Here is a 27052-nt window from a genome sequence, read left to right on the forward strand (position 1 = left end):
CTGTAAAGAAGCCGATTCTGTGGTGTAATGCGCCCTCTTGTGACCAAATTCAGTAATTACTTTGTCATGTTCCAGTTAAAAATGTCCCTCTTTTTTGTTACATTTGCTACTCTATAGAATGTCACCGTTAACAACAGGAGATAAAGTTACATAAATGACTGAACAAGCAAACAAATTAACTAAATAAATAACCCTGCTTAGGGCAATAATAACTGGGCTTAAACGTTTGTATGTTATAAAAAGTTTTCATGTGTCTGTAATTTATTGTATTAGCCCCAAACCTGCTTTTATTATCTTTTTTATTGTATCTCCTGTGATAATTATATTTAAAAACTAATGGTTGGGCTCTTCTCCTGAGTGTTTGTTGGTAACAAACGTTTTTAACAGTCCAGCCATGACAGCTCTTCCACTGGCCGTTACAATCTAACATGAAGCGCAGGTGTTTTGACTCATCAGGTGACTGAACAGGTATCTGATCACACTGAGGATTCAGACATCACCTGGCCAGACCTGGCCCCTAAACCGGCCAGGCGCACTTTTTTTTAGAGTTACGGTGTTAACCGGAAGTGCTGCTCCAGCTGGCCTCTGTCGCCATCTTGTGGCACACACGAGTTTAACTTCTGCTCATAACTGGGAAACTTGTTCAGGTTGACCGCTCGGCTGCAGCGAACCGCTCGGGTTAGCGGGGAAGGGGTCGGTGCGTTTTCACCTTTTACCAAGAAGGTCGAGCGGAGCGGCGACGGAGCTCGGTCCCGCCCCCGCTGGCTGTCACTGTCGTTGCTGCCGCGCGCCGGTTCCTGGTCGCGCGCGCTCCCCTTCACCTCACGAAGCTTCCTTCCACACAACCCCCGCTACCATGAGCGACTACTTCAGCCTGTCCAACTGCGACGTCATCGGCTTTGACCTGGACCACACGCTGTGCCGCTACCATCTGAAGGAGACCTCCAGGGTGAGTTATCCTGGGCGCGTGCCCCTCTGCTCTCGTGCACGGTGGCGCGTGGGTCACCTGCTGTAGCCGCCGCCGCGCGTGGCTGTCACCCTTATGTTTCTGCCGACATAATGAGTAGCGGATGGCTGCGGTTGATGTGCGGGTAAAGCAATGCACGCAGCGCTGCAGTGGTTCAGGTAACCGCTCGCGGGAAACGCCGAATGTCCGTGCGGTCTGAGTGTGAATTGACAAATCCTGTCACACCAGGAGTCACGGTCACTGCAGCTGTGCTGTGTGGTCACACGCACGCGCACCCCCCTCGTCTAGCATTTGTTGTGAGGACTGATTTCCATTCATTTCAGTGACTGGATGGGTGTAGATGTCATGTCCTGCATTCTGGTGCATTTACACAGGTTGCACCTACAGTGGTAAAACCTTAACTACTACTCAGTAACTATTTATTCACCACAAACCTCCAGCTGCAGAAAATACTAAAACTTTAAAAATAGACACTTCCAATGACATTTTGATTGCGTGTTTATTTTATTCTTGTTGATAGAATAGCAGCAGGTGACTGACTTAGAACTTAATGAACCATTTTAACAGATTGGATATGTATTCCAGATATCCACAAATCTGTTGTTTCAAGTACATTTTAATATTCCAGATATCCATGGTAACATTCTTAATATCCACGCCAAACACTTCAGATTTTGGACAAATGATGTCACATCTCCCATGTATGGCAGGGCCGGATTTAGGAGGATGTGGGCCCATGGGCTTCAGTCAATTTAGGTGGCCCCTTTTTTCAAAATTGTTGCACACACACACACACACACACACACACACACACACACACACACACACACACACACTACAAATATCCTTGAATGAATAGATTTGCATTTTATAGAAAAAATGGTATTTCAACTTTGGCTTCTGAAAGCTGTGAATCAATAATCTAACATTAGGTAGTCATTTACACATTTTACATTTTATTACAGTTCAAATTCTGCTTTTGCCGTCAAATTACTTAAGCAAAAATAAACAAAAGGCAAAAGCGTACTTATCTGCCACTAATGGGCCATTCCCATCTGTACCGGGTCGGCCCGGGCCGGGTAGCCCCAGTCGGCCCCAGCCTGGCCCGGTTGACTCCACACATCCTTGCCTTAAGCCCATGTGGGCTGATTCTACCCACCAATCAGAGGCTTGCTCTAATGGAAGGTGTGAATTTGCTGTCAGCAGTGGGCGTGTTGGCCCTGGTGGGCCTGAAGCAGACCCCCTCGAGAAGAGGGCTGAGAATGAGCCTTGGTTGGCCCGGAAAAATACCAGGCCACCCAGATATGTAAACAACCTACGCTACCCGGCCCGGGCCGACCCGGTACAGATGGGAATGGCCCATAAGATAGAAGACTGCCTGATCCATCTTTTGCTTTGAGCACAACCAAGCTCTTTCACTCATTTGTCAGAGTTTTTAAAACCCATCAGCATTTTGAAAACATGCTTACTTTTCCTCTACAAGATCACTGAAGTCCAGCCTTCTCGCAATATCACTCTCAGTGGACATTAGAGTTACACTATTCAGTCTTTCTCGTCCCACTGTGGATCTGAGTCTGTTCTTCACTATTTTAGGCTTAGAGAATGATCTCTCACCACTTGCATTTGTGACAGGGAGTGTCAGGTAAAACCATCGACATATACATATGTGGACAATTGGTTTCCATAGAACCCAATAACACGTTTTGGAAGAGAAATGGGAGGTGGCTACCACCGCCATTTTGACCGTGTCACAGGTTCCGTCAAGCCCAGACAATTCCACAAAAGGGAAGAGAGGTGGAGCTGAGGGTGGGGCTGTAAGGCTGGGATCAACCGACGACACCAGGTCGAACTAGCTACAAGCTAACCTGAAGCTAATCCACAGCTAACGCGGATGTGGGAGCTAAGCTAATGGAGGTAGCTACCTAGCTACAACCGGAGCTAACTCTGTGGAACACCAGCGACCTGAAGCTCACACGGAGTTTGTGTGGAGGTTTGCGGCACTTTTTCATGAAAACTATCTTTCTGTGAATAAAAAAGTATTAAATCGGTAAGTTTACAAGTTATTTCCTTAATGAAAATATATTTTCCTTTGAGCAAGTTTTCAATATTTTTAAGGTACCGTATTTTCCGGACTATAAGTCGCACCAGCCATAAAAAGTATAATGAAGAAAAAACATATAAGTCGCACATAAGTCACATTTTGGGGTGAAATTTTATTATTTTTCTTACAAAATCTGAGACCAAGCATTTCACATTGCAAGACAAGTACCGGTAACAATAACAGAATAAACAACGCGGGCGCAACAGCGCGCCACGGTCTCCAGTAGAGGATGGCGGTGTTTGAAACCCTCCCAGCGGGACAGGGGAGCTCATTCCTGGTCCGGAGCCGGCCCGCAGCAGCGCGGTATAGCCTACATAATTTGGTATATAAGTCGTTCCAGAGTATAAGTCGCAGGACCGGCCAGACAATGAAAAAAAGTGTGACTTATAGTCTGGAAAATATGGTAGTTATTAGTATTTGAGATAAATTAGCAGGCTAAATACATTTCATATATTTCTAAAACGTAATACTTGTTTGTATCTTGTACAGCCAAGTAGCCTTTATTCTGGACTCAGTACTATTCACCAAAAGAGACATTATACAGATGAAGTAAGCACAAGATAACTTACTGGAAGAAACTGAATTATCATGAGAACCAGAACAAGAGAGCCTGATAACAGTCATGTGAAAATAATAATTAAAAAGTATGTTTGTATAATAGAAATAAACATATATTAGAATTAGTGTAACTCACTGTGATCCAAACAATAAATCAGCCATAGCTGATTAGCAATCATGAAATGAGGTCTGGGAGTTTTTAAGTTTCATTCTTTTATTACATTTTTTTTCTGAGATCTGTTAAAAGGTCACCATGGCAGCCTGTGTGTCTTCAACGTCGGCAACACAACGCAGCAAGTGTACGTACCAAGTACCTGTCTTGACCACTTCATGTATGGTTTTGTACTTTAAACAGCTAGGCCAAACCTGTTATTTTTTATCCATAGCCATTTGGATCATTGGAGACAGCTACGTGAGGCGTGGTGCCCAGAGAGCTGCAGAGACCCTCGGAGACTACCTTGGCCTCCCTGACATCCGTGTCTCCTGGTTCGGTTGGGGCGGACTGAGGTGGAAAGACCTTCTCCCCTTCTTTCTCCACTCCCTGTGAGGAGGAGCAGCTCCTGATGTCCTTCTCATCCACTGTGGCGGCAATGACATGGGGGCGGTCAGCAGTGTGAAGCTGGTCAACATGACGGAGGACCTGCACCAACTTCACCTTCTACACCCTCATATGATGATCATCATGTCATCGATCACCCAAAGGTGTAGATGGAGGGCAGGTGTAAAACCTGCTAAAATTGAGAAGGCCAGGTTTGTTAACAGTGTTATGGCTATATTTATTTCTAGCTTCAATGGTGCCGTTGTGCATCCTTACATCACATCCTCCTGTACCGACACTTTGTGTCCTGTTATTTTATAAAATGTGATGTAAAAAAATAAATGTTTTTGCTCAATTACTGGAATTTCTTTGGTTAAGACAAAAAGGAAGAATCATTTATACCTAGTTGTTTCTACAACAGGCCCATTTTAAGTCCAACAGTTTCTTAGCAGCCAATAGAAATGTGTTCTTTACTAACTTAATAAACCTTAGAGGCTGCCGTATTGCAAAACCCAATCATACTTGTTATGTAAATATTAGCTTTGTAGATATTTGTAGATATTTTTTACAGATAGATATTTGTGTGCTAAAAAAAACATGAACTTATGTCACGGCTGCCAGCCTGAAGAGGGCAAAAAGCAGCCACGATCACCCAGCTCTGGTGATTGACTGGACACCGCCCCTCCTCCTCCTCTCTCCCAGGCTGCTGAGGAGCACAGCTGAGCTGAATCCTCCTGATGAGCCACACCTAGGATAAAAAGGCTGTGGCTTCAGCAGTCTGGGAGGCAGCAGTGCAGGGGTTCTGCTGTTCTCCAGGCCTCATTTTGTTTTCAACCCCTTTGGGTTGAAGAGTTTTAACTTTTATAGTTAAACTCTTGAGTGATCCAGAGGGATCGTGTTAAAGGTTAACTCTGTGATACAATTTTATTGACTTCGTTTTTAAAACACCTGTTCCGGTAAAACTTTTAACATAAGTTTTAACCAGGTGTTTTATGTCAATGAATTGTTTTAGAACTTTTATCAACTTTGTGGATTTAGAAACACCTTCTGTTTTGGTGAAACTTTTAATACGTTTTAACCAGGTGTTTTTAATGTTGGTAACTGCTCTTTTAATGTTAACCTTTTTGAGAGTATTTTTGTTTAGCATTATCTTAATAATGCTCGCCATCTGTTTACATTTGTTTTTACAACAGTTTATCACAATTAAACCCATTTTAAATCCACTATCGCAATTTTTATGTTATCCCCATCCTTCACATTTTACCATCTCATGTCAGGGACGTAACAACTTAAATCATTTGTCATTATGGAAAAACAACAAAATACAGGTATACAGAAAGTGTGGGAAAATGATAATGTGAAAGTATTGCTCTTTAATTGTAATACTATTTATCTTTAAAAAGAAAAACTCTAAAAATGTCCTGTACAGCAACATGACAGACGAATGGTGGTCTGTCTGTCAGAATGTGCTGAACAGACTAGCTCTATCAAGAGGAGCCTTTTGTGTACGAGTTTGTTATTGTAATATTGGTTTGGGTTATGTAACGCCACATCAGCATGTAAGTGCTGAACCAATCTGGAATAAAGAGGGTTGATAGAGGACAAACAAGTAAGTAAAAGAGAAAAATAAAAACAACCTTGAGTCAGCTCCTCTAAATCTGAGACCATGGTCTTGATTCAGAAAAGGGTAGAATGCCTTCTCCGGGTCAGGGATGAGGTCCTTCCCCAAGTGGAGGAGTTTAAATGTCGCTGGGTCTTGTTCACGAGTGACGGAAAACTGGAGCGTGAGATCGATAGGTGGATTGGTGCTGCATCTGCAGTGATGCGGGCATTGTACCGGTCTGTCGTGGTGAAGAGAGCTGAGTCAGAAGGCGAAGCTCTCTATTTACCGGCAGATCTACGTTCCTACCCTCACCTATGGTCATCAGAGGATTTAGAATGATTACAACAATGAAAGTCTGTATTGTTTGATTACATGAGAAACACACTTTACACCTAAGCATAACAAAAGTGTCTGATAGATTTGTTTCTACTTTAGGATTGCAAGTGTCCCAAGACAGGTCAGGGGACAGAGAATGGAGGGCCAACAGCAGCAACTTTGCCCTTCTTTTCCCTCATGGATGAGGCTTTAGGGCTGCCTTATTGCTTCAATCCAAGTGGGTGAAGCCGGTCCAAGCAATGCTGCTGAGGAGGAGAGGCACAGAAGGCAAGAAGTGCAGGACACAGGAAAAAGATGACAGAGAGACTGACAAAGGCGTAAGAGAGAAGAGAAAGGGAAGGAGAAAGACCAAGGATGACCCATTCCATGCCCTCCTCAGAGAGTACATGCAGTATCTGAGGGAGGCCAGGGAGAGAACAGACCGGCTATTCTCTCTCCTGGACAGAAAGATAGACAAATAGAATGCCAATGACATAAAATTCCTTTAAGTTATTTAATTATTTTATTATGCTCCAATGTTTAATAATCTGTTCAAAAGACTTAAATGTTCAAATGTATTTAATGATCCGTTCTGTAAAAATAAGAAAATATGAATCCATCCATCCATTTTTATCTGCCTGTCCGGAGTCGGGTCGCGGGGGCAGTAGCCTAAGGTGAGAGGCCCAGACTTCCCTCTCCCCAGCCACTTGGGTCAGCTCCTCCGGGGGAATCCCAAGGTATTCCCTGGCCAGGTGAGAGACATAGTCCCTCCACTGTGTCCTGGGTCTACCTTTAGGTCTCCTCCCGGTTGGATGTGCCCGGAAAACCTCACCAGGGAGGCATCCAGCAGGCATCCTGACCAGTTGCCCGAGCCACCTCAACTGGCTCCTCTCGATGTGGAGGAGCAGCGGGTCAACTCTGAGCCCCTCCCGAATGACCAAACTTCTCACCCTATCTCTTAAGAGAGAGCCCAGCCACTCTTCGGAGAAAACTCATTTTGGCCGCTTGTATCCGCAATCTTGTTCTTTCGGTTACTACCCAAAGCTCATGACCATAGGTGAGGGTAGGAACGTAGATCGACCGGTAAATCGAGAGCTTCGCCTTCTGACTCAGCTCTCTCTTCACCACGACAGACCGGTACAACGTCCGCATCACTGCAGATGCAGCACCAATCCGCCTATCGATCTCACGCTCCAGTTTTCCCTCACTCGTGAACAAGACCCCGAGATACTTAAATTCCTCCACTTGGGGCAGGACCTCATCCCTGACCCGGAGAAGGCATTCTACCCTTTTCTGACTCAAGACCATGGTCTCAGATTTAGAGGAGCTGATTCTCATCCCAGCTGCTTCACTCTCGGCTGTGAACCGCTCCAGCGAAAGCTGAAGATCACATTCTGATGAAGCCAACAGGACCACATCATCTGCAAAAAGCAGAGACCTGATCCTCAGGCCACCAAAACGGATGCCCTCCACACCTTGGCTGCGCCTAGAAATCCTGTCCATAAAGGTTATGAACAGAATCCGTGACAAAGGGCAGCCTTGGCGGAGCCCAACTCTCACTAGGTATGAGCCCAACTTACTGCCGGTGATGCGGACCAAGCTCTGACACCAGTCATACAGGGACCTAAGCCTGTATTAGAGGGCCTGGTATCCCATACTCCCGGAGTACCCCCCACAGGGCCCCCCGAGGGACGTGGTCAAACGCCTTCTCTAAATCCACAAAACACATGTAGACTGGTTGGGCAAATGCCCACGCACCCTCCAGGATCCCCCTAAGGCTATAGAGCTGGTCCAGTGTTCCACGGCCAGGACGAAAACCACATTGTTCCTCCTGAATCTGAGGTTCAACAATCCGATGGACCCTCCTCTCCAGAACCCCTAAATAGACCTTACCAGGAAGGCTCAGGAGTGTGATCCCCCTGTAGTTGGAACACACGCTGCAGTCCCCCTTTTTAAATAAGGGGACCACCACCCCAGTCTGCCAGTCCAGTGGGACTGCCCCCGAAGTCCACGCAATATTGCAGAGCCACGTCAGCCAACACAGCCCCACAACATCCAGAGCCTTAAGGAACTCTGGGCGGATCTCATCCACCCCTGGAGCCTTGCCAAAGAGGAGCTTTTTAACCACCTCAGTGACCTCAGCACCAGAGATTTGAGAGGCCTACCCAAAGTCCCCAGACTCTGCTTCCTCACTGGAAGACGTTTCGGTAGGATTGAGGAGGTCTTCGAAGTATTCTGCCCACCGATCTACAACGTCTTGAGTAGAGGTCAGCAGCACACCGTCCCCACTATAGATAGTGTTGGTAGCGCACTGCTCTCCCCTCCTCAGGCGCCGGATGGTGGACCAAAATCTCCCCGGAGCCGTATGGAAGTTTTGCTCCATGGTCTCACCGAACTCCTCCCATGCCCGGGTTTTTGCCTTGGCGACCACCCGAGCCACGTTCCGCTTGGACTGCCGGTATCCGTCAGCTGCCTCTGGAGTCCCACAGGCCGAAAAGACCTGATAGGACTCTTTCGTCAGCTTGACAGCGTCCCTAACTGCCGGTGTCCACCAGCGGGTTCGGGGATTGCCACTACGCCAGGCACCGACAATCCTGCGACCACAGCTCCGGTCTGCCGCCTCAACAATAGAGGCACGGAACAGGGTCCATTCAGACTCAATATCCCCCGCCTCCCCCGGAACATTTTGGAAGTTCTGTCGGAGGTGGGAATTGAAGCTCCTTCTGACAGGAGACTCTGCCAGACGTTCCCAGCAGACCCTCGCGATGTGTTTGGGCCTGCCTGGTCTGACCGGCATCCTCCCCCACCATCTGAGCCAACTCACCACCAGGTAGTGGTCAGTTGACAGCTCCGCCCCTCTCTTCACCCGAGTGTCCAAGACATGTGGCTGCAGGTCAGATGAAACAACAACAAAGTCGATCATCGAGCTGCGGCCTAAGGTATCCTGGTGCCAAGAGCACATGTGGACACCTTTATGTCTGAACATGGTGTTCATTATGGACAATCCATGACTGGCACAGAAGTCCAATAACAACACACCACTCGAATTCAGATCAGGGGGGCTGTTCCTCCCAACCACACCTCTCCAGGTCTCACTGTCGTTGCCCACGTGAGCGTTAAAGTCCCCCAGCAGAACGAGGGAGTCACCAGAAGGAGCGCTTTCCAGCACCCCCTCCAAGGTCTCCAAAAAGGGTGGGTAGTCTGAACTGTAGTTTGGTGCATAAGCACAGACCACAGTCAGAACCCGTCCCCCCACATGTAGACAGAGGGAGGCTACCCTCTCATTCACTGGGGTAAACCCCAACATACAGGCACAAAGATGGGGGCAACTAGTATGCCCACCCCTGCTCGGCGCCTCTCAGTGAGAGCAACTGCAGAGTGGTAGAAAGTCCAACCCCTCTCAAGGAAACTGGTTCCAGAACCAGAGCCATGCGTTGAGGTGAGTCCGACTATATCTAGTCGGAACCTCTCAACCTCACACACCAACTCAGGCTCCTTCCCCACCAGAGATGTGACATTCCATGTGCCAAGAGCCAGCTTCTGTAGCCGAGGATCAGACCGCCAAGGTCCCCGCCCTCGACTACCACCCATCACACACTGCACCTGACTCCTTTGGCCCCTCCCACGAGTCGTGAACCCATGGGAAGGGGGACCCATGTTTCCTCTTCGGGCTGTGCCCGGCCGGGCTCCATGGGTGAAAGCCTGGCCACCAGGCACTCGCCAACGTGCCCCACCTCCAGGCCTGGCTCCAGAGGTGGGCCCCGGTGACCCACTTTGGGCGAGGGAACACGGTTTCCATTTATATAATTCATCATAAGAGGTCTTCGGGCTGCTCTTTGTCTGATCCCTCACCTAGGACCTGTTTGCCATGGGTGACCCTACCAGAGGCAGAAAGCCTCAGACAACTTAGCTCCTAGTATCATTGGGACACTCAAACCCCTCCACCACGGTAAGGTGGCAGCCCAGGTGCATTTTATTTTGAATTTTAATTTATATTGTCATATTGTGCATGTTTGTTATGTCAGTGCTAAATTAATAGTTTCATGGTTTTGTAATTGCTTTTTTGCAATGTCTCGATTTTAGTGAGGTTAGTACACACCGTAGCCACAAATGCTATGATTCTAATTGACATTATTTATTCCAGTGTTTCGGTTTTCCGTTTAAGCCAAGAATTTTAGCTTCGGTGCCTCTCTTGTAAAAACAATCTGATGAACTGTAGAACAAATAATTCTAAAAAGTATAGACTGCATTTCAGTATAGATTATTAGTATAAATTACATTTAAATTACATTCAACACTTTTTTAAATAAATACAAAATATCTCAAATTATTTTTACATTATGGTTCTTTTTCTAAACAAAAAAATGGTCATAGAATTAACAAAGATGATGATATTTTAAATAAAATACAAGCTAAATGTGAAGAAAACACAACATTCTCTCAACTAAAGTGAAAAATGTAAAAACACAAACAACGTTACTTTCTGCTTTCCTGATTAATTTTTTTTATTACTTTTCATGTGTTCCCCCCCCCCCCAAAAAAGTTCGGTGTTGCCAAACTGTTAACGCTGATACGACTTTACTCCCACCCAGCATATTTTACTGAGGATGTTTTTCTGCTCAACATCCGACTTCTTAAACCCAAACCAGGTCCTTATAACCAATGTAACCCTGTGTTCTTTACAAGCACGTCTTCATCCACACTCTCTGCTCTGCAGTAGCTGCTGCTGTTCCTCCAGAGCTGACGCAGATTGACAACATTCATGCGACAGCGGGAGTGCTCTCGCTGCCATGTTGAAACTCTAAACTGTCGCGTTCCTCAATGACGTCATCAGCAAGGGCACCTGGTTAGCTGTAGTAAATAATTAGTAGTAGTTAGCTGTAGTAAATAATTCTGTATTGTTGACAGAAATCATGCCAGTTATATCTTATATTGTTTATACCAAGCATTACCAGCTGTTAAAACTTAGTGGCAGATGTTTACACTCATGGCTCTGTTGTTTCTGTTAATTTGTGACTTTATATATATTTGTCTTGACAGCTGATCTACGAGAGCTTTGCTAGATATCTGGTGGAGCATAAAGGATACGACAAAGACCTTCTGAACCTGACTCCTGCTAGTTGGGACTTCTGGTAAGTCTACCCCAGGGTGGTACCCTCTCATGCCGCAACACTCACCCAGGAATTCTAAGAAACACGTGTCACATCTGAACTGAACCGATTAGCTTGTCTGGATTCACGCTTTTTATTATTTTTACTAAACATTCTTTCTAGAGGCCGACTGATATTGACCCCTTTGCTTGTGACGACGTGCTCTCTGGCGTGCGCCATGACGGACGGCGGAAGTGGACTGCATAAACAGTGTGGGTGGCAGTAAATAGTATTAGGGCTGTCGCGGTAACCGCAAAAATGAAATATCGCAATATGAAGAAGCCCACCGCGCTGCATCATGGGCCACCGCGATTACTGAACGTGATTCAACTCAATGATGCATGTTGAGAAGGACGGCTGCACTGGTATCAAAACGAAACGTTACTTCGCTCCTTTGGGAGCACTTTGGTTTTCAGTACGTCAGCTGCTGCGCAGCCAGAGTCCTTGGCCGAGACAGAGCTGCCACCAGCGGCAAAAAAATAATAATAAACGCTCGGAGACCTGCTGAAGTCCCGGACAAGCACTGCTTCTGCAACCGTCCCGAAGAGAGTTTGAGCCGAGCTGGAGCTCACTCGCTACCTGCAGGAGGAATGCATCCACCCTAAAGAAACCCCCCTGACATGGTGGAGCAACAACCGGGAAAGATTCCCTTTGCTCGCCAGAGTCGCACGCAGGTACGTGTGTGTTAGTGCAACGAGCGCACCATCCGAGAGGGTTTTCAGTGTTGCTGGAAATGTTGCCACCCCTCTCAGATCCTCTCTCAACCCGTATATGGTTAACATGCTGGTTTTCCTTGTGGGTAACAAGGACGTGACCGAGCTATAAATCACCGTCATTCGTGTGTGAAAGTGAAATGATAGTGCCCCCCCCCGGCGCGTGCGCGCCCGGTACATGTAATTTTTTATGCTTGATTTTAAACAACTAAACAAAATGGGGACTTGTTTCTTATTTGTTAGATGCTGCAGCCAAATTTGCATTTAAAAGTTTAACCTTCTCCTGAATTTTGTTGTTTTTAAGTTCAGTCGGACTCCGACTGTCGGAGAAACAAACGTTACTGCGATCTGTGTTGTTACTGCCCTTTGATCTGCATTCAGTAAAGTGTTATTAAAGAAGGCACGGCAATTTTTAACCTTTTTTAAATGTGTAAACATTATGTTAAGATAGTACTGCAATAAAAAAAGGGCTGCAATAATATCGCACACCGCAATATTAAGCCACCCTGAATCACCGCAGGAGGAATTCCTCAACCGCGACAGCCCTAAATAGTATATATACATACATACATATACAGTTGTGGTCAGAAGTTTACATACACTTGTAAAAAATATAATATAATGGCTCTACTGAGTGTCCCGTTATTTCTAAAACTCTGATTTTTCTCTGATAGAGTGATTGGAACAGATACTTCTTTGTCACAAAAAACATTCATGAAGTTTGGTTCTTTAATGTCTTTATTATGGGTTAACAGAGAAAAGTGATCACATTTGCTGGGTCACAAGTTTACATACAGCAACATGATCTAGCAATTTAGGTGACTTAGAAACGTGTCAGTGAACTGAGCTTCATAGCATGGCCTCTTAACTTCTTGTGAGTGATTATGAGTGACTACAGCGGGTGACTTCTCTTAGGCCAGGTAAATAGGGCTCATTGGATACAAGCGCCCACAAACGCTACAATGGGAAAGTCAAAGGAGCTCAGCATGGATCTGAAAAAGCGAATTATTGACTTGAACAAGTCAGGAAAGTCACTTGGGGCCGTTTCAAAGCAGCTGCAGGTCCCAAGAGCAACAGTGAAAACAATTGTTTGTAAGTATAAGGTGCATGGCACTGTTTCATCACTGCCAAGATCAGGAAGAAAACACAAGCTATCACCTGCTGCTGAGAGAAAATTGGTCAGGAGGGTAAAGAGTGAACCAAGAATCACCAAAAAGCAGATCTGCCAAGAATTAGAAGCTGCTGGAACACAGGTGTCATTGTCCACAGTCAAACGTGTTTTGCATCTCCATGGACTGAGAGGCTGCCGTGCAAGAAGGAAGCCCTTGCTCCAAAAGCGGCACCTTAAGGCTCGACTGAAGTTTGCTGCTGATCACATGGACAAAGATAAGACCTTCTGGAGGAAAGTTCTGTGGTCAGACGAAACAAAAATCAAGCTTTTTGGCCACAATGCCCAGCAATATGTTTGGAGGAGAAAAGGTGAGGCCTTTAACCCCAAGAACACCATGCCTACAGTCAAGCATGGTGGTGGGAATATTATGCTGTGGGGCTGTTTTGCTGCCAATGGAACTGGTGCTTTACAGAGAGTAAATGGGATAATGAAGAAGGAGGATTACCTTCACATTCTTCAACATAACCTAAAATCATCAGCACGAAGGTTGGGTCTTGGGCGCAGTTGGGTGTTCCAACAGGACAATGACCCCAAACACACATCAAAAGTGGTAAAGGAATGGCTAAATCAGGCTAGAATAAGGGTTTTAGAATGGCCTTCCCAAAGTCCTGACTTAAACCCCATTGAAAACATGTGGACAGTGCTGAAGAAACAAGTCCATGTCAGAAAGCCATCAAATTTAACTGAACTTCACCAATTCTGTCAAGAGGAGTGGTCAAAGATTCAACCAGAAGCTTGCCAGAAGCTTGTGGATGGCTACCAAAAGTGCCTAATTGAAGTGAAAATGGCTAAGGGACATGTAACCAAATATTAGCACTGCTGTATGTATATTTGTGACCCAGCAAATGTGATCACTTTTCTCTGTTAACCCATAATAAAGACATTAAAGAACCAAACTTCATGAATGTTTTTTGTGACAAAGAAGTATCTGTTCCAATCACTCTATCAGAGAAAAATCAGAGTTTTAGAAATAACGGGACACTCAGTAGAGCCATTATATTATATTTTTTACAAGTGTATGTAAACTTCTGACCACAACTGTATACATATATATATATATACATACGTTTTAGCAACACATTGAAATACATTGTGAAAGACAGCTGAACGCTCACTGTGTGCAATTATGCAATACAAATTAAATAAGTCAATAAATATCTTGTTATTTGTTGAACTTAAAATATAAACAAACTCAAAACATTAAAGAAACAGTGTGTTGGGGTCCTTCGAATCCTTTCTTCAGTCTACAGGGTGTCTGCGGGTCCTTAAAAAGTCTTAAATTTGCTTTTCCAAATTTAAGGCCTTAAAAATCCTTAAAAATGACAAATAATCCTTAAATACAGTTTCCGAAGGTCTTAAATAACCAAAGACCCAATAAACAAGATTCTTTTATTTCTATAAAAATTTAGTGAATTTCTAGTTAGTGTTCAGCATTTTTTGTGTACGATGTTGGTGTAAGCGGAACCGTACACATTCAGTTGGTTGTGAAAGGGGACTAGTTTTAGATGAGCACATTAGCTGGTTAAGCTAGCGGGAGCTTGTGCCATGGGGAAGTGCAAGTTTAATGGTAGCTGGATGGTTAATCCCATGTTCGTGACGTGGTTAGCACCGGTTCCAGGCAGTAGCTGGAAATTGTAGCTTAAATGTAATTTTAAAAATTTCTTAAATTTGGTCAAAGTGGCCTTAAAAAGGTCTTAAAAAGTCTTAAATTTGGCTCCCTTAAACCTGCAGATACCCTGGTCTAGAAGTGGCGGCAGTTCTTCATGCAGGTGCCTGATTTTTATTTAAAAATTTTATCGGCTTTTAAAAATTATTTTCGGCCATTGGCCGATATAGAAAATCAGTCGGCCTCTAGTTCTTTCCTTTTTTACACAATTAATACAGCTTGTTCCTTGGGTGGGGTTCATTCTTAACTTTCTCTGGCTCTTCGACCATCCCTGAACCCAAAATTTAAGTTTTCTGATGTTCTCATATTCCAGTATAATCTATCCTGTTGTGCTGTAGTCCAGGTGTTTGTACTGTTTGTGATCCAGCACGGAAAGCAGGTTAAATAACTCATGTGGACTTTTGTGGTTTGGTTTTTCACGCTGACATTTTTCTTTAGTTTTAAGGGGTTGGTGGTGGATCTAGAAGACGGGAACCTTGTGAAGCTGGCTGAAGATGGAACCGTTCTACGGTACGCTCTCCCTTCATTAAACAGTTTTTAGGATTTCTGCCTTTTAAAGAAGCTTTAAAAGTTTTACTCTTTGCCTGATTAGCGCCTCACACGGAACCAGTGACCTCAGCACGGATGAGATCATAAAGCATTATGGTCCAAAAAAAGAGTGGCAGCACTTCTACAGTCTGAACACCTCCTTTACAAGATCTGGTGGGATTTTTACTCCTGATCCCAGATCAGTTTGTCTGGTGACTTTTATATTCTTTAATGTTCATGGTGCTATATTTAATTGCATTTTATAGAAGTTTTTTTCTTTCTTTCTTGCAGCAAAATACTATTTCTATGACAATTACTTTGACCTGCCGGGTGTTCTGCTGTGTGGAAAAGTTGTGGACATGTTGCACAAGGTGACTGCAGCCCTGTGAGGGTTTACAGTTACAGTGGGTTTATTCCAAATGAACTGTTTTTTCTCTGTGACCAGCGAGGAAACGAGGTGAACTCTGACTTTTGGAAGGACATCGTTTCTGCAATCGACCACAATTACAACACGTCTGCTTTTAAAGGTATGCGTTTTGTTTCAGACATGCACTTGTCTTGGTTGATTTAAATCAAAAACCCAACAAACACTTTTTTCAAAGTCAAACTTTTATTCCATGTTTTGATCAGTAAGTGGTTTATAACTTAACACATCCAACGGGACATAGTTTTTAAAAGCAGTCTGAATTTCTCTTCCTGTGTTCTTTTGGAGGTCAAAGTGCTTGTGAGAATGTGCTGATCTTTAATGACATATATTACAAAGGTTTTTCATAGTTTACTATGTAAATGACAGAGAACGTTTTAAACAACAAACATTAACAAAGACAAACAAAAATGCACTGTAAAGATACCAGGCAATTGTAAAGCACCACTTAAAATATCTTCCAAAATCATTCTAACTTTTTGGAAAATTTCTTTGACGCATGGTGAATAGGGGACCGAAGTCGGCTGGAACATGGAAACCTTAAATTGAACGGATCTCCTGTAAGTGAATCCTTTCTTATCGTTTAGCAAATAGAGATCGTTTAAACTTTAATGAGGCAGTTTAACTTGTCAGACTCTGAACCAATTCACTATCTTAACCTGAAACTCTTAAACCGATCTTTTTCTTTAAGGGGATTTTTTAAAAATCACGTTGATGCAATTAAGAACCCAGAGAAAATACAATGAACGTTGTCTGCAGCAAATATACCATTGCTCTCCTCATCAGGAACCTGCACATACACTCTGTCACCAGGATGCAGCATGAGAACAGCACTGCCAGACATCTGGTCCAGGAAACCCTTGTTGTACTCATCATAGGTGAAAACAACCGGCTCCTCGTTCTTGTAGAGTGCCACCAGTGCATTGGCACCATTGACATGCATGTGAAAGCTGAAGAAGTAAAGGCCTGGGACCTGACAGGTGAAGACACCACTGTGGGGATCATAGTGTTGCTCTCCGTTGTAAACAACCTGGTTGAACTGAATGGGGCTTCCAGCAGGGGGGTAGGCCACGGTCAGCACAGCACTAAAGGCAGACATGGGAGCCTTCATCATTTCATGAGGCATCATAACTTCATGGGATTTGATTGGCATGCTCTTGTCATGGTGGTAGACTACTTCTCCTGGTGGACCAGGTGGACCAGGAGGACCAGCCGCACCAGGGAGACCATCCTGGCCTCTCTCACCTGGAAGTCCAGGAGGACCCTGAGGCCCAGAAACTCCCTTGGCCGTCAGACCAGCTGGACCAGGTGGACCTGGGTGCCCTGGATGACCCTTAAGTCCAGCTGGACCTGTTGGACCAGGTGGTCCAACTGGTCCCACTGGTCCTGGCCTACCAGGTTCACCACTTTTTCCTGGTGCTCCTGCGGGGCCTGTATGTCCTTTTAGTCCAGGTGCACCATTTGAACCAGGGAGACCTGGAGGACCAGCATGACCCTGAGAACCCTTTGGACCCTGAGCACCATTATGACCTGGAATTCCTGAAGGACCTACTGCCCCAGGGATACCTGGTTTTCCAGTGAAACCCTGAGCTCCCTGCTCACCTTTGGCTCCTCTTGGACCTGGTGCACCTACCATACCAATGTCACCTTTGGGTCCCACTGGACCTGACTCACCCTGAAATCCTCTTGCACCCTGTGGACCAGCTGGGCCAATTGGACCCGGAGCACCTGGGTGACCAGTAAATCCAGTTGGGCCTGGTTCTCCTTTTTGACCAGTGGTTCCCGGAGTGCCGGGAGCACCTCTGCTTCCTGGAATTCCAGCCTCACCTGTTTTACCAACACCTGGCATACCAGGGGAACCTGGCTGACCAGCTGGACCCTGTGGACCCTTAGGCCCCATAGGTCCAGGCATACCTGGCGTACCGTTCTGACCTGGCTTCCCTGAAGATCCTACACCTGGTGGTCCAGTGTGACCCTTAGGGCCTGGCAATCCCTTTGGCCCAGGTGCTCCATCTCTTCCTGGCATGCCCGGTTTTCCAGGTTCTCCTGGATAACCAGTGGCACCAGGAGTGCCAATTCCAGATTTGCCTGGCATACCCGTTGGGCCCATTGGTCCAGTTGGACCTGGTGGTCCCTGGACTCCAGGTACACCAATGCCTCTTTCTCCTGCGGGCCCTGGAAGACCAGGGATGCCAGGGTGCCCCTTCAAACCAGGCTCACCCCTTGGACCCATTGCACCAGCGATCCCAGCTGGTCCAGGTTTTCCAGTAGCTGAAAGCCCAGCAGGTCCAGGGGTTCCAGGTGTACCAGGTGCACCTCTTGGTCCCATTTGTCCGGTTGCACCAGTTGCACCTTTGTCACCAGGAATGCCAGGGTTACCTGGTTTTCCTGGTGCTCCTGGGGTACCAGGTTTACCCGCTTGAGAGTGGCCTGGGGCCCCAGGAGGCCCTGGTGGGCCTCGTGGTCCTGTGTGTCCAACACCTCTTTCTCCCGGAGGTCCTGGTGGCCCCATGGGTCCTGGCTCACCTGGAAGACCTGGCTCACCTGGTGCTCCTGCAACAGCTAGATAGTACAAAAACAAAGCATGTGACTATGTCAGTTAGCTATTTCAATAGAAATACAGCTATGTCACACAGAGACTAAATGTAAACTACTTTGATGTTTGTTTCAGAAACTGAAGTTCACAAACCAAAATCAAGGAAAACTTGAGAAGTTGCTTGACTAGAGCCAGTTTGTGTTTCTTAACTAAAATCAGACTAAAACTGCCGCTGACCCTCTAAGCGTGGATTAGGCAGGTGGGGGTGTCAGTAACCTATTCAGGATTGTTGACGTGTTAGGTAATCTCTAGATTCATGTCCATTTTGTCTAGAGTAGTGGTTCCCAACCTTTTTTCACCTTTCTTGTGTTCAAGCCAGGACCCCCAACTCCAACCTGCCCACTCACGTTAAAAGTGATTACAAATTTGATCACGCTACCGGGTGTGCTGTTGGGTTTTTATGAATGTATTTTTTTTTTACACATATATAAGTTTGGTAATCTTACAACCACAGCACAGACAGAATAGTGGGTTGCAGAACTACTGGTCTAGATTAGTGGTTCCCAATCTGGGGTCTGTGACCCCCCCAAGGGGTCCCCTCAATTTTGTCTGTGCTGAGATCATGAGGTTACAAACATATTTGTAAAAATTAAATGAGTTAAATCCCAATAACACTCCCAATAGACTAACTAAGTTATAACTCTGCATGGCTGTTTAAAGTTAGTAATGAATCACTTGATGCGTGTATGTGGGTAAGAGTCGGGGCTGGGGGGGCTGGCTCGTCTTGGACAGAAGAAAAGGGAGTCCTCATGGAAAACAGGTCCACTGGTCTAGATCATCTTCATTAATGTGTGGACTCTAGACTTGACCTCTCCGGGTGTTCCGCTACGTCACGGTTATTGTCCTCAAATAGGTTTTTAATAGTTTTTAAGGAACTGTTGTTAGTCTGTTGCATTAAGAGGTTTGGAGACTGATGCAGCACAACTAACGTGTGACTTATAGTCAAAGGTGAAATCCAGTTGTTGTGTGTGTCCCACAAACGTTATTTTATTGTTGGAGTATCTAGTTACTAGTGAGATATTATTTCATTGGGTAGTAAATACATTTGAAGTTCTGTAATACAGCTTAGCTCATCCATATCCATATGAAGCTTGTTTTCTAACAGCCCGAAAGGTTTAAAACGGACTCATTAGATATCCTAGAGGCGTGCGCTTCTGGGCGAGGCACAACAATCCTTTAGAACAACTCTTGGTCTTTATTAATAAATCAGAATTATTATGAAGGGGAGAAGAACTCTTAATCTTGGCGGACAAAACAGGTTTCTCTATTTAAAGTGTCTGATGGTGGAAGAGGAGAACAACTCTGATTGAGCCACATAATCAGCCTTAATCCCAAATGGGATTGTCTGGGTCAGAAGTTGACCTCTAGGCTATCAGGAACTTCACAAAGTCGAGGTGGTGATGCTGACCTTGAAGGTGAGCTTCTCCAGCCCCGTGAACACCGACCTCCTCTGTGCAGAGCCCACATCAGTAAAAACGTCTGGCAGCACAGTTTAAGTAGTCGTTTTCCCGCAGGTTGTTGCTTACTCTCTTGTCTTTTCTACAGACGCTTCTGAACCTATTGCAGTTAGCAAGTTAGACGTTGTGGGTCTGTTTCTGCTGCTTTAGATGTTTTCTTTAGTCTCTGATGGCTCGATGTGATGTGGAAACCACAAAGCTGTTGGGAAGGGTGTGTCGGCAACGTGCTCGCAGCTTCTGTTTTGGAAATCTGTCAAATTTGAGCTCTCATTGTTTTATTTGCAATTTTACATTCATACAGGGCAGCAAAACCACATCAGTCAAAGTCAGTCAAATTATGAGCTGCTGCACGGGTACACACGCACACACACACACACACACACACACACACACACACCCACACACACACACACACACACACACACACACACACACGTGCAGCTGAGCTGCTAGATGGTGGCTAATGACGGAGGGCGGTGCTCAACAGCCCTCATTTACCAACAAGAGCCCACAGTGTGTGTGTGTGTGTGTGTGTGTGTGTGTGTGTGTGTGTGTGTGTGTGTGTGTGTGTGTGTGTGTGTGTGTGTGTGTGTGTGTGTGTGTGTGTGTGTGTGTGTGTGTGTGTGTGTGTGTGTGTGTGTGTGTGTGTGTGTGTGTGTGTGTGTTTTAGATGCGTGCTGATGCAGTGACCACATGACGTGTGGGATTTTCCTCCCTTCTACTGACCCGGTTGACCCGGTTGACCTGTTGTTTAGGCCTTCTGCCTGTTTTAGTGTTATCTGTACGTTTCGACTTGACCAGACGTCTTCAGAAGTTTTTAAACCCTGAGAATGTGAAGCATCAACATCTCTGCTGTTTACTGGTCCTCGTCTGTGTTAGCAGCTCTCTGACTTTGCTTTCAATGAAAACCTGAATGTGAGTGCTGCAGCTTCAGTCTCCATCTCGCTGTAACGATCAGTTTGTTCTGTCTGAAGAGGATTCAAACCGCCCTGCCCTCGTCACGGCCGCTATCCCAGACTAACAGTGTGAGACTCACCATGGCTCTTCACCGGGTAGGGAACCTTGGTCACTCGTGGAGCATGGTACCTCTCAGGAGTTGCCTCGGCCAGAGCCAGGAGGACAAAAAGAAGGCTCGTTACCCTCAAGTCCATCTTGTGAAGCTAAACCTGCAAATGAAAGGAAATCCCGGACATCATTAAGAATCGTAGGCAGGTTTTTGCTTGTGTTCTCGTTTCAGAGACGATCAGCAGTAAAGGACCTGAGCGTCACTCAGCAAGCTCCCTTATTCTGTGCTGTAGCTCTGGCTGATCTGTTCCTTGCTGCTTTGCTTCCTTTTCATTCAAATGTTGTCCAGAAGAAACAAACTGAAGCTGTCAACAGGCAACGAAATCCAGCTCGCACGCATAAGTCAATCCTAGCACAGTTACATCTGCTGCTGTCAGGTAGTTCACACGCACGCACGCACGCACGCACACACACACACACGCACGCACGCACGCACGCACGCACGCACACACACACACACACACACACACACACACACACACACACACACACACACACGCACACACACACACACACACACACACACACACACACACACACACACACACACACACACACACACGCACGCACGCACGCACGCACGCACACACACACGCACACACACACACGCACACACACACACACACACACACACACACACACACAGAGCCATGATGAGGACCAGCACTTGTCCTTGTGTTTACCATCACAGACTCACCGCGCAGGTTTATGCTCCAGGGAGGGCTGCTGTCCTGCTCGCGTTTATATCCTGTGTTTGGAGTCGGACTGCCGGAGTGAGTGGCAGCTGCTGCTTCCCGGAGCACCGGGCTCAAGCTTTTTATACTAGCTGCTCTCCAGCATCCTGGAGGATTTACCTCATGTAGAAGGCCCTCCCTGAGATGATGTCATCCTTAATGATGGGTGCCTTGTCCTAAAGAGGCCTGTCATTCCAGGGTGATGGTCCTCCCCCATCCTCCCCTGCCTGCTTCTCTTTGTGTGTGAAGCAGCAGGGAGGGGAGTCCGCTTACTCTCATCAGAAACTTTCTCCATTAAGTCAAACTTCATGTGCCTTTTTGACTGATGACTCTTTAGTTTTATTATTCGGGCTTCGACGTGGAAAGGCCCCGTCTGGCATGCTGAGTTTAGTCAAGTTGTTTTAATTCTGACACGTAAAACTGTAATTTCAGGATCTGAGTCAGTTCCACTCTGTGCACACTATTTCTGTCACACGACTGCTTTGATGTGCAGTTTTAAATTTCACCATTGTTAAGGCTGCCCTGCTGCTGCCGGTCTGTTTGTTAGGGATTTCTTTCATTTGGAAACCCAGGTGAAGGTTTACGGGACGTTCCCTGCAGCTTTTGGACACCAGGAGGCAGGATTGTGGTGTTGGGATGATGAGCTGCATGACCCTGTCAGGAACAACCAGCAGTTTGACTCATAACTTATTCTGATGAAAATACAATTATATATTAAACACTGAAAAAGAAATGGAGTCGGTAATAAAAGCACCTTGGACACAAAGTCGACCTCTGCAGTGATATTAAATAAAACAAATTTATAACCTGAAAAAACCAACTGGTGAATTTTGGGCTTTAAAACTCAGGAGATGGACGTCGTCCACCCTGCCCATCACCTGTTATCTAGCCTGTGTACGTCAACCAGAACATCTCACAAACACACGCAGACACAATTGCATGTATAGTTTGGACCGCCATTGACTTCCATTCATTTTAGTGACTACACTACCCATACTCTAACCCTAACCAATGCTGATCTATTACTAACCCATCCCCGATGTGGATGTGTACACACAGGTTGAGGCTAAATTGTGTCCACTTAAACATATAAAAACAAGTACACACACACACACACACACACACACACACATAAACTTTGAAATAAGAAGTTTGATCCACACTCAGACAAAGATAATTAAACACGAATTTATGTTTTTTTATTAAACTTTTAAAAAACTCAGCTCTCAGTTTTCATCACCTATTCACCATGGACTGTGTAGGTAAGATGGATGAAGCCTGTGTCACATCACGCTTCGGTTTCTGAGTTGCTAAATGGAAGCCTAATGGGCGGTTCCCGCCACCGCCATCTTGGCTGCATCACTTGTGTCGTCACTCTCCAAAAATATAGCAGAGAGCCGGGCTGCGAACGCACCAGCTAAAGGCTAATTGAAGCCTTTTTTTACAAGACACACCATGCCGGCAAACTGGCATAATATTACGACAACGGTGTGTCTTATAAACGCGCCATACTGGCATGGCGTTGCACGATTTTTGCGCCATTCGTTCAGCCTCGCGTGGTGGTAATTTTGCAGTAATTATCTATTTTTAATGGGGAATTGCACATTGGCACAACTGTGGTGTCATGATGAAATGGGGAGTTGCTGCCTAGCTCCGGCCAGCAACTAAATCGCAAATGAAAGTAAACACAGGTGGTAAGTTTTGCTTTTTGAACCAAGTCAGCTGAGACAGCAAGCCGGTGCGCTGCAGCGCTCCTGGGGCTTTTCTCCATTAGAGCTGGATCTCCGATCACCAGAGACTGCAAAGGGACTGTAGGGGTCAGACACCTTCAGGAGCAGCTTGTTGTAAAAAAAACATGACGATCGCGGCTTCAATCGCAATATAAAGCAAGTTATGTCCAAGGTAAAAGGAAGACTACGGCAGCGCAGAGACACCACATACGTCCTTTATGCCGCTGTCATCTAATCTTTTATATAAAGGACGATTGTGCAACATTACCGACATGGTCTGACCACCTAGAAATGATCTAAGGCTCCCTAAGGTCCAGAGACCAAAGCCTACTGGTTGTGCAGCACCAGGCTAAAGGTCAAAGGTGACCGATCATTTGCTGCTGTGGCCCCCAGACTGTGGACCCCCACCCGAGCCTGAGATCAGTGGACTCAGTGGTCTCCTTTAAAAAGCAGCTGAAGACTCACTTGTTCAGGCTGGCTTTGGTGTGACCTTCATCACCCTCCTTGTTCTGCTCTCCCCACCTATTCCACCTTCCTCAGGATCCACTGATTTGCCTCCTTCCTATTCACTCTCTCTCTTTCTTTACATTTTTAAATCATAATTGTCTATTTTTTTGCTAATTTTAAATATATTTTAAATAATTTTCCAAATAATTTTTTTTATTTCCATTCTTTCGTTCTTTTTTAAACACAGAAACAGTTTTGTTTACCTGTTTGTAGCTACAGTTTCGCCGACGGCTGCCGGCTTCTTCAGGCTGACGCTGAAGAATTTTTTTTTATTTTTACATTTTTTTGTTTTTGTGAAGCGCCTCGTGATTTTTATCTTGAGAGGCGCTGTAGAAATGACCTTTTCTTCTTCTTCTTCCTGATGTGCAGCGTTGCGGCAAATTCACAGCATTGTTTTGTTACAAACGGCTTGAAGCTAGCAGGCGCGTGGTTTCAGCTAGGAAACTGTGATTGAGTGTCTCTGCTACCCTCTTCCTTCTAGACTAAAACGTTTTGCCGTAAAGCCGAGACAGCCCGGTCCCTTAACAAGTGGGAGGCACATGTGCAAACTGCTGTAATTCCTACACCGTTCACCTAGCCTAGTGAACTAGACCAAATTCTTGCTTTGCAAAGTTTGGTCTAGGCACGTCCCATTGGAACCTCCGCAGCTCCTACCAGGACTCTGGCTGGCCAATCACAGCTCTCTAGAGGGGTTTCAAACACATAAAGAGCTGTGATTGGTCCATAATGGTGGGCCAATCATAGTGCTCTATCTGCTTAGTGAACAAATCACAGAGCTTTATCCGCTTTGTGGGCCAATCAGGGCACTCTATATGCCTGGTGGGTGGGATGATGCAACAGAGTGAAACAAGAGTACGTCACATTCATTGTCCAGTGGAATGCAGAGATCATTTGAAAGACAACGGTAGAACCTGCCCCACAACCGAGAGCCGTCAATGGAGCGTGGCCAGACTAAATAATACATTTATTTAGTCTGGCTTGCCAGGCTACCGTTCACCTGATTTGGATGTAAAAACCTCAAATAAAAGCTGACCGTCTGCAGTTAGTTTCATTTGATGTCCGTTGTGGTGGTGTATAGAGCCAAAAATGTTAGCATTGTGTCCATGTCCCAATATTTATGGACCTGACTGTATTTATTAAAAATGATCAATAAGATGGGATGTTTCCATATAAATATGAAATATCAACCTGGTTGATCTTTGAATGCTTAATCAGAAGACTCTAGTTTACTTATTCAGGGACCATAAACACACTTCATATTAATTCAGACAGAGTCAAGTATATAGTTTATAAAAATGAATTTATTTCTCTTCCCTAAACTAATGATTATACTTGACAAGATATGAATGGAATGATGGATATTAGGGGCTGCATGACTTAATTTTTATTAAAGTCGACTGTCAAGTAATGAAAATCGAGTGGACTTTGACTAGTCGTTGATGACGTCATACACCTGAAGCGGGGGGGAGGAGGGGGGTCGGTTGGTTCGCTGGAGTTTTTTTTTTTGACAATTAAAATTGCGCTCACATTTTCAAAGTTAAACACATTTCTTTTAACAACGGTAGTTTCTGCTTCAGCCCTCCCCCCTCCCCCTGCCTGCAGCCTCTCGGAGTTCCTGCTGCTCTAAACATTAAAATAATTATTTCATTTTCTGTTCCTCGCTTTTATCCAAAGCGACTTACAATTTATAACCTATAGGGCATGTTGTGATCTGTGGGGGGAACCGGAGTACCCGGAGGAAACCCACGCATGCACGGGGAGAACACACAACTCCACGCAGAAAGGCCGCAGCCGAGTTTCAAACCTGCAGCCTTCGTGCTGCGAAGCAACAGTGCTAACCACTGCACCACCATGCAGCCCCAGTAGTGCAGAAAAAATCTTGACTAACAACCTGTATAAAAGTCTAGATGAGCGTGAGTTACACTGAGATGGTTAGTGTTATGATGACCATGTGTGTGTGTTGTATTGCAGGTTAGTGTTCAGATGAAAGGACTTTAGGTATTCTCAGCCACATCCCAGCTTTCTTACCAGGCTCTGGAACAGCCTTTTCCTCCTCCTGACCAAACCAGTTAAAGCTGCCCCATCCCGGCGGCCACAGCAGAGCCCTCTCTGGGCCGTGGGCATCCCTGACTCTCTACATGAAATGAGAGAGTTGTGTGGGAGTGTAGTCCACATTTAACAACTTTCTCAGTGGCAGATACGCCACTGCATCTAAACCATGAAAGTGGTTTTCACCACAATGAAGCAATGGCTGCTCTTTATTTCCACGGGACTTTTTTCTGCCTCTTTTGGTGTGTCAGAATTATTACCTGCGTGTCTAAATCTGGCTGTCATGAGGTTTAATCGAAACGGCTACTTAGATATACGAACTGTTTTTGGGTAAGTGCACGCTCTGCATGGCAAAAAGCATAAACATGTAATTAGGAGGGAAATGAAGAGTGCAGAAGGCCTTTTTAGACCAATTGCTGTGGAGTCCTGAAGGTTGGGTGTTTGGGTGGGGGGTGGTATTGCTGGGGAGGGTCTGCTGTAACAATAGTTTTACTCTTAAAACATCCAAACACACTGCTGGTTCCTCCAGACTCGACTTAATGCTCCTTTTAATTAACTAATGGTGCCAGCTGCTACTTTCACCCTCATCTGGAATGTTTGTCTGAATGTTTCTGAGGAAGTCTAGTTCACGCCTGTGCTCTATTCAAAAGATTAAACACGGTTCTGTTCAGTGGAGCAATAAAGAAGCATCAGTGTTTTTTAAATAGTGAAGATAAAAATCACAAGGTGCTTCACAAGAACAAAAAAATGATCAAAAAAATAATTTTAAGAAATGTCGTCGTCGTCTTCCTCCGCTTATCCGGGTCCGGGTCGCGGGGGCAGCATCCCAACTAGGGAGCTCCAGACCGTCCTCTCCCAGGCCACCTCCACCAGCTCCTCCGGCAGGACCCCAAGGCGTTCCCGGAGCAGATTGGAGATGTAACCTCTCCAACGTGTCCTGGGTCGACCCGGGGGCCTCCTGCCGGCAGGACGTGCCCGAAACACCTCCCCAGGGAGGCGTCCAGGAGGCATCCTGACCAGATGCCCAAACCACCTCAACTGGCTCCTTTCGATCCGGAGGAGCAGCGGTTCTACTCCGAGTCCCTCCCGAATGTCCGAGCTCCTCACCCCATCTCTAAGGCTGAGCCCGGCCACCCTACGGAGGAAACTCATTTCGGCCGCTTGTATCCGCGATCTCGTT

General features: G+C 45.7%; 2 protein-coding genes across 2 annotated transcripts in view; one reads left to right on the top strand and one right to left on the bottom strand.

The window, feature by feature from the left end:
• The first annotated feature begins 512 nt into the window (after positions 1–512).
• The window catches only part of nt5dc1 (5'-nucleotidase domain containing 1), a 104398-nt gene continuing 77858 nt past the window's right edge, over positions 513–27052 (top strand). The window contains exons 1-6 of the mRNA XM_070549756.1: positions 513–949; positions 11123–11214; positions 15221–15292; positions 15375–15484; positions 15602–15681; positions 15756–15837. Of these exons, the coding sequence (XP_070405857.1) occupies positions 857–949; positions 11123–11214; positions 15221–15292; positions 15375–15484; positions 15602–15681; positions 15756–15837 (529 nt within the window). The 5' untranslated portion in view covers positions 513–856. The remainder of the gene's footprint in view (positions 950–11122; positions 11215–15220; positions 15293–15374; positions 15485–15601; positions 15682–15755; positions 15838–27052) is intronic.
• On the bottom strand, positions 15902–21797 carry col10a1b (collagen, type X, alpha 1b). The gene is made up of 3 exons (XM_054733581.2): positions 21550–21797; positions 20824–20953; positions 15902–18296 (listed from the first exon to the last, which is right to left on the bottom strand). The coding sequence occupies exons 2-3, from the start codon at positions 20936–20938 to the stop codon at positions 16441–16443; spliced, it is 1971 nt and encodes a 656-aa protein (XP_054589556.1). The 5' UTR covers positions 20939–20953; positions 21550–21797; the 3' UTR covers positions 15902–16440.

Source organism: Nothobranchius furzeri, chromosome 3 (assembly GCF_043380555.1).
Source record: "Nothobranchius furzeri strain GRZ-AD chromosome 3, NfurGRZ-RIMD1, whole genome shotgun sequence".
In the NCBI taxonomy this organism is placed as follows: domain Eukaryota; kingdom Metazoa; phylum Chordata; class Actinopteri; order Cyprinodontiformes; family Nothobranchiidae; genus Nothobranchius; species Nothobranchius furzeri.

What these genes read in the sequence shown, in the direction of transcription:
- col10a1b (XM_054733581.2), bottom strand. Translation starts at nt 20,938, where the DNA reads ATGGACTTGAGGGTAACGAGCCTTCTTTTTGTCCTCCTGGCTCTGGCC. An exon ending in CTACCCGGTGAAGAGCCATG is followed by an intron (nt 18,297 to 20,823) that starts GTGAGTCTCACA and finishes TGTACTATCTAG; the next exon opens with CTGTTGCAGGAGCACCAGGT.